The 7933-nt window shown below is 44.9% G+C and overlaps 1 protein-coding gene across 1 annotated transcript; it reads right to left on the reverse strand.

Annotated features, from left to right (window-relative positions):
- Positions 1 to 1711: 1711 nt before the first annotated feature.
- Positions 1712 to 6999, reverse strand: LOC306930008 (uncharacterized protein; the record flags this gene model as incomplete). Its single annotated transcript, XM_079510745.1, has 2 exons — positions 1712 to 2654; positions 6173 to 6999. 2 exons carry the CDS (start codon positions 6997 to 6999, stop codon positions 1712 to 1714), a joined length of 1770 nt encoding a protein of 589 aa, XP_079366871.1.
- Between the last annotated feature and the right edge of the window lie 934 nt (positions 7000 to 7933).

Genomic DNA, 7933 nt, shown 5'->3' on the forward strand with positions numbered 1-7933 from the left:
GTAGATGTGTTTGGTTTATTATAATTTTTGTGCTTTGCTGTGTTATACTTTTGCATGTTTGTTGAAATGTTTTTCTTTAAGTTGCCGTAGAGTGAGATTATTGTCGAGTGATTTAACTTTATTGTTTTGCTTATTATTTGCGTTGCCGTTGCATGATATTTTATTATTTTATATAACCTTTATGTTTCCACTTTCGCTGCGTTGAGTAGTTGTGGCGATTTGTACAAAACGGGTACAAAGCGGGCTACTCCTGAAAAGTTTAGGAGCCAATCGTAGCCAATGAGGGTGGATTATGAGAAATCAAACAAACCCGTCTTGATCACATGACTATGGAGAGCATGTGTACGGATTTGCGTGAAATTTGGATACAATCTGAAGGAGTAATATTAGAAAATGTGTTTTACATATGTCGGCCTTCTGGTGGCGCTATAAAGAGCAGATGTGAAACATTCCAGGCAAAGGTTTTTCCTTGGCCTCTAGGGAGTTGGCATACAAAGTTATTCACAGATCCGTGCAGTTAGAGGTAAAAACACTTTTCGGCCAGTTATAGCGCCACCATGAGGCTGAGTTGAAAATGTTCATGGGGCATTTCTTCCTCTGCCTAGTGGGAATGTGCGTGCACAATTTCACGGAAATCACATGATGTGTTCATGATTTGCAGCATTTTGTTTGAAACCGAGCACTCCTGCAAACTTTGGAAGCCAATCTTAGCCAATCAGGATGGAGTCTGAGAAATCTGAAAGACCCGTTTCGTTGAATGGCTCTAGAGAGACCGTGTACCAATTTGCGTGATGTTTGGACAAAATATGTAGGTGTACTGTCCAAAAACTTGTTTTGCACAAAGCGGCGTCCTGGTGGCGCTATAAAAGGCCATTCTGGAAATTTTGGGGCAGAGGTTCATCGTTGGCATCCAGGGAGTGTGTGTGCAAAATTTGGCATCGACCGGGTTAACGGTGCCGGAGATTAGCTGTTCACAGACGGACGGACACACGGACGGACGGACACACGGACACACGGACGGACGGACACACGGACACACGGACGGAGTGCAAAACATACTCTCTCCCCATGCCATCGGCCTGGTGGAGACAATAAACAATACATACAATACAATATATCAATACAACAAGTATCTCGCTATATGATGTACTGACCCCATGACGTCACAGCCCAGTAGCCAATGAAAACATGATGATGTATTGACCCCATGAAGTCACAGCCCAGTAGCCAATAAAAACATGATGATGTATTGACCCCTATGATGTCACAGCCCAGTAGCCAATGAAAACAGGGGGCGGGAATGAAGATACATTTTCTAGTTTATTTTGTGGGCTTGCTACTTGAGCCCTTACTTACAGTACATTAAGAAACTAAAGTACGGTATAATTCTGGGAAATTGAACAGTATGGTTGCTAGGTACAGTATGATGGTGATGTATTGAACCACATGACGTCACAAGGGGCGGAATAATGAAACTAAAACTGTTTTTGGGATTGCTAAATGGGCAATTACTATGGTCTGTTTTCCCTATAAGGGCAACCACACAAATAAAGGGTGTGGCCCTCTAGTGGCCGTGGGCCTGTGGCCCAAAGCGGTGGCTTACTATAGAGGTTCACACCTAGGTCACCTAGGCCGTAACACATCCTTAAGCATATTTTAATATATAGGACGTGCATAATTTATTCCTGAATAATTTACTGCAGGGACAACTTCACGTTCTTCTTCTTTTTGATGTCAGAGGGGACACGTTCCCTCCGTCCCCACTGAGACCAGCGTCCATGTTGACAGGAGAGATGATCAGAGGAGCAGAGTTTCTACCGCCATAATTAAGACATGGACTGAAGAAGGAAAAGAGTTTCTCAGTGAAGGTGCAGCCAGTGAAAGAGTAGAGATGAACTCTGGCCTTGGCGTCATAAAAGGAGACCAGACCCTCCTCATAATCCACAAACACTCCCACTTTCTGGAGCTCCTCTCTTACAGGGAGGGGGACAGCAGGGTCAGCATTAACCCAGTAACCATTCCCATAAATAAAGCCTATAGTCCAGTAACCCTCGTTGGGACTCAGTATGTCGTCTCCCTTCCTGTCGATGGACTCTCTGGCCAATCCTAGATCCCACTTAGTCTTGCCGTTAACCTGAACCTCATAGTAGAACCTTCCTGAAGATAAGCTTTGTTTTCCTAAAACACCAACACATGGAGAGAATCTCTCCCTGTTGTCAGGGACATTCTTATGTATGTCTCCATGACTCACTTGTTTTCCATCATCAGACAGAATGAGTTTGGGATGTGCTGTATCAGGGTCCAGAGTTACATCCACTGCATATTTTTGGATCCTCCTCAGCTCAGCATCACCCAGCTTCTTCTCCATCTCTGCACTGAGTGTCTTCAGATAAGCCACAGCTGTCCTCACAGTCCCCACATATGAAGACTGAAGGACATTGACCTTTGTCCAGTCCTTGGTGGGTGGAGGGGTGTTGATTGGTGTGAAGTTCTGAAGGAGGTGGAGGTGGTCTTCAGTTTGTGAGCGCTGCTTCAGCTCAGAGATTCTGTCCTCTAACTGAGTCATTTCCTTTTTCAAATCTTTAATGAAGCCTTCAGCCTGTTTCTCTGTAGTTTTCTTCTTCTCTTCAATCACGTCAAGGAGCTCAGCCTGGCTTCTCTCAATACAGCTGATCAGAGCAGTGAAGATCTGCACACTGTCTGCTATGACTGCATCTCCATCTTTCCTGCTGAGCTCTTCCAAGTGTTTGACCTCCTGGATCTTCACTCGTCTCTCCTGGATCATCTGCTGGATTTCAGCCTCTGTCTTTGCTTCATATTCTTCTTTCCACTTGTGACTCCTGAACTGATGAACCATCTCAGAAACTGAGGTATCGGTAGATACTTCTGGTCTCTCGTCGAAGACCTTTGCACACAGCGGACACCTGCACACGTCATTGGTGTCCCAGTAGCGTGTGATACAGGTTCTGCAGTAGTTGTGTCCACATGGAGTTCTGATTGGATCGGTGAACACATCCAGACAGATAGCACAACGTAAGTCCTCTTCAGTTGGGAGAGCACACATGGAAGCCATCTCTTCACACTCAGAATAAAAGTGTAGGAGGTGGTGAATGGTGTTGTCTCAGTGTGGGCTCTACTTTTATACCAGGTGCTGTGACGTCGTCAGAGTGATGTCACTGTGACGACAAGCTGCGCCCACACACAGACTTACGTGTCAGCCTTGCCCAAATAAGGAGTTCTGTGATGTCATGCTGGCCTCCTAAGTACACTGATCTTTAATGTTAGGTATAGCCATAGCAACCCAAAATCAACAAACTGATCTCTTCGGAAATCTATGAGATGGAATCTCCATATATGGGCATACAGGGTACACCCTAGACACAGATACTGATATCTCCATATATGGGCATAATTGGCACATACAGAGATCATATTTATAGGCATATGTGAGCCGGTGGAAATGTAGATGTGTTTGGTTTATTATAATTTTTGTGCTTTGCTGTGTTATACTTTTGCATGTTTGTTGAAATGTTTTTCTTTAAGTTGCCGTAGAGTGAGATTATTGTCGAGTGATTTAACTTTATTGTTTTGCTTATTATTTGCGTTGCCGTTGCATGATATTTTATTATTTTATATAACCTTTATGTTTCCACTGACTGCCACTAACCCACTGACTAATCAAGGACCTGCAGCTTTAAGGACCTGCACCTGGGTTGGGTGTGGTCAACCAGGAGCCCTATATAAGAGAAGACAGAGTGTTTGGGCCGGAGAGAGAGAAAGAGGAAGGAGAAGGCTGTGTTGGGAGAAGGAGGAATGGGGGCAGCTCCATGGGCTAGGGCCAGGACACTCCAGCTGGGGGCCAGCGGTAGCCATGATCGTTGAATACAGATGGGCTGTAAGTGCCATGAGAGCCAGCCCTTCGACACTGTAAGCGCCACGACCGCGGCCCCTGGCTGGTGTCATGGGGGGGCTGTCCGGAGAACATGAGAAAGACCCACAGAATGCAGCAGGGGGCGGAAAGAGCGATCGAGGGGACCGAGAGAGAGACGGACGAGGCTGGAGCGAGTGCTGCTTACGTGTCAGCGTAGGTGGCCGGTTCTGATGCCGGCCGCGGCTGTAAGTAACCTTCTGATGCAGTACTCGCTCACATACCTGTCTACCAGAGCCGTTTGATTAATAGAAGATGTTGGAACCGTTGTACTGGCCTACCTGCGTATGTGATTGCAGGAGCTGTTTGTGGAGTGGAAGAGTGACCAGGATATTCCAGACTACTCTTCCAGAGAACCTCCCCTGCACCAATCCCTACCTCTGCACTAATGTTGCACATGTTGAAGGACTAGAGTGTTTTAAGAGTTTTTAGCATTTGTGTTGTCTTTAATTGGTATTTTAGGTGCCCATGTAATTAGGCCTAATTTATAATAAATATTGTAATTTTGTATCTTCTTTATAGCCGGTTTCCGTTTCAGTCCTTCCTTGGTTTCCCATATCCTATTGCTATTTTTTTTACCTGGTTTTAATCTCGAACCTGAGTGTCCTTTTTATATAGAATTTCAGAGCCAGAGTTCCCTTTACTCTTTTAATCAAAGGGTGGCATAGTTGGCTACAAGACATTTTAAATGAGTATCACAGTACAAATGCACACGCACTTTAAAACAGTGCACTTTAAATATGTCTGTGTTCTTAAAGAGTTGTGTTTATAAATATAGTTTTCTTGTGACTTATTCGGCCACCCGTCACACATACACACACTAAAAGCCCAACCTGCACCAATGAATGGCCACACTGGCCTTTAAACAGCCATAACTTTGGTTCGGTCTTCCTATTGGCTGGCCTTTAAACAGTCATTCCGGCCCTCCTTCTAAAAGAAGTTCTCAGCTCCGTCGGCCCAAGCCTGGTATCATTATTCAATTCATGCGTTCTCTCAGGACAGGTCCCTGCCCCCTTTAAACATGCAGTGGTTCAGCCACCAATTAAAAAGAAAAACCTTGACCCATCTATTCTCTAAAACTTCAGGCCCATCTCCCAGTTACCCTTCCTTTCCAAAGTTCTGGAAAGAAATGTGTACACACAACAATATTTCCTAACAAACCACGACCTCTACGAGAAGTTTCAATCTGGTTTTAGACACGGCCACAGCACCGAAACAGCCCTCCTGAAAGTTTTCAACGACCTCATTTTAACAGTTTACTCTGGTAGCCCTGCCATCTTAGTTCTTTTGGACCTCTCCGCTGCCTTCGATACGGTGGACCACAGAATCTTGATCTCATGGCTGGAACATCAGGTCGTCATCTCTGGCACTGCCCAAGCGTGGTTCAGGGCTCTATTCTGGCCCCTTTACTGTTTTTAAGGGGCGCTAGCCCCTTCTATAATCAGCTTTTGTCCCCACACGTCTCAATATTTTGCCATTGACAATGAACGGAGAAATTACGTCAGAATTCCGCTAAATATGATGTAAATTAAACATCAATAAATTAAACGCCATTGACATTGAAGGGAAAACTTATGTCATTATGTAAATGAGCATATCTGCTAACCAATCACATGTTGGTGCCGGTGGGAGTGCTTGGTCAATAAGGGACCACCTTATATAAGTACCTTATGTAGCAATGTCAAATGTCCGCTAACAATGTGTGATTTTTTTTATTATTAATTAATGAATTAATTAATTTTAGTATGTTATTTAGCACACCCAATACTAACAGAATCCTTTGAGAAACCTCTTCTGGAGTCACTGCAAACAGACCACTAGGGGGCGCGCCCGACCCATTTGTGGTGTTTTTTTGGAAACTTAAAAACCATGTCACATAAATCACTCCCCAGCATGGAGGTTCACACCTACGTGATGTCGCACATGGAGGTTCACACCTACGTGACGTCGCACAGAAAATCCCCCTGATGTGACCATATATGGACATCTCTGTACCTGTCAGTCCTTTTCACCTTCATGCTCATATATGGAGATCCCTGATGTCATCAGTATATATGCCCATATTTGGGCAAACCCCTATTTTCTGCCCAAATATGGAGCAGAGTGATTTTGTTTGTGCCTGATGAGATGACAACACGCCCTTAAGCGTATTGTAATATATATAGGAAGGTGCATAATGTATTTATGAATAATTTACTGCAGGGACAACTTCATGTTTTTCTTCTTTTTGAAGTCAGAGGGTACACGTTCCCTCCGTCCCCACCGACACCAGCGTCCATGCTGACAGGAGAGATGATCAGAGGAGCAGAGTTTCTACCGGCATCATTAAAACAGGGAATGAAGAATGGATGTAGTTTCTCAGTGAAGAAGGTGCAGCCAGTGAAAGAGTAGAGATGAACTCTAGCCTCCACATCATAAAAGGAGACCAGACTCTCCTCATAATCCACAAACACTCCCACTTTCTGGAGCTCCTCTCTTACAGGGAGGAGGACAGCAGGGTCAGCATTAGCCCAGTACTCATTCTCATAAATCAAACTTATAGACCAGTAACCGTTGTTGTGATTCATATAGATGTCTCCCTTCCTGTCGATGGACTCTCTGGCCAATCCTAGATCCCACTTAGTCTTCCCTTTAACCTGAACCTCATAGTAAAACTTTCCTGAGGAGAAGCCTTGTTTTCCTAAGACACCAACACATGGATAGAATCTCTCCCTGTTGTCAAGGACATTCTTCTGTACGTCTCCATGACTCACTTGTTTTCCATCATCAGAGAGGATGAGTTTGGGATGTGCTGTATCAGGGTCCAGAGTTACATCCACTGCATATTGTTGGATCCTCCTCAGCTGAGCATCATGCAGCTTCTTCTCCATCTCTTCACTGAGTGTCTTCTCCAGATGAGCCACGGCTGTCCTCACAGTCCCCACATATGAAGACTGAAGGACATTGACCTTTGTCCAGTCCTTGGTGGGTGGAGGGGTGTTGATTGGTGTGAAGTTCTGGAGGAGGTGGAGGTGGTCTTCAGTTTGTGAGCGCTGCTTCAGCTCAGAGATTCTGTCCTCTAACTGAGTCATTTCCTTTTTCAAATCTTTAATGAAGCCTTCAGCCTGTTTCTCTGTTGTTTTCTTCTTCTCTTCAATCACATCAAGGAGCTCAGCCTGGCTTCTCTCAATACAGCTGATCAGAGCAGTGAAGATCTGCACACTGTCTGCTATGACTGCATCTCCATCTTTCCTGCTGACCTCTTCCAAGTGTTTGACCTCCTGGATCTTCACTCGCCTCTCCTGGATCATCTGCTGGATTTCAGCCTCTATCTTTGCTTCATATTCTTCTTTCCACTTGTGACTCCTGAACTGATGAACCATCTCAGAAACTGAGGTATCGGTGGATACTTCTGGTCTCTCGTCGAAGACCTTTGCACACAGCGGACACCTGCACACATCGTTGGTGTCCCAGTAGCGTGTGATACAGGTTCTGCAGTAGTTGTGTCCACATGGAGTTCTGATTGGATCGGTGAACACGTCCAGACAGATAGCACAACGTAAGTCCTCTTCAGTTGGGAGAGCGCGCGTGGAAGCCATCTCTTCACTCTCGGAATAAAAGTGTACGAACTAAATAACTTCCTTTGTAAGAGAGAACTATTGTGATCCGGTAGGAGGCGATTGTCGTGTCAGTAAGAGGTTGTTTAAATATTTTAGTCTCAGTGTGGACTTTACCTTAGATACCAGGGTGCTGTGACATCATCACAGTGATGTCACTATGACGACAAGCCGCGCCCACACACGGATGTCCTTGTCAGCCTTGCTCAAATAAGGAGTTCTGTGATGTCACGCTGGCCTTCTAAGTGCACTGATCAGTATTGGTAGCCATAGCAACCCAAAATCAACAAACTGATTTCTTAGGGAAATCTATAACATGGAATCTATATATATGGGCATACAGGGTACACACATAGGCCCTCATGAATCAACGCGGTGTATTTTTGGGCGTTCTGATTGGATCGACAGG

The sequence above is a fragment of the Electrona antarctica genome, assembly GCF_951216825.1.
Source record: "Electrona antarctica genome assembly, chromosome: 9".
NCBI classification, from domain to species: Eukaryota; Metazoa; Chordata; class Actinopteri; order Myctophiformes; family Myctophidae; genus Electrona; species Electrona antarctica.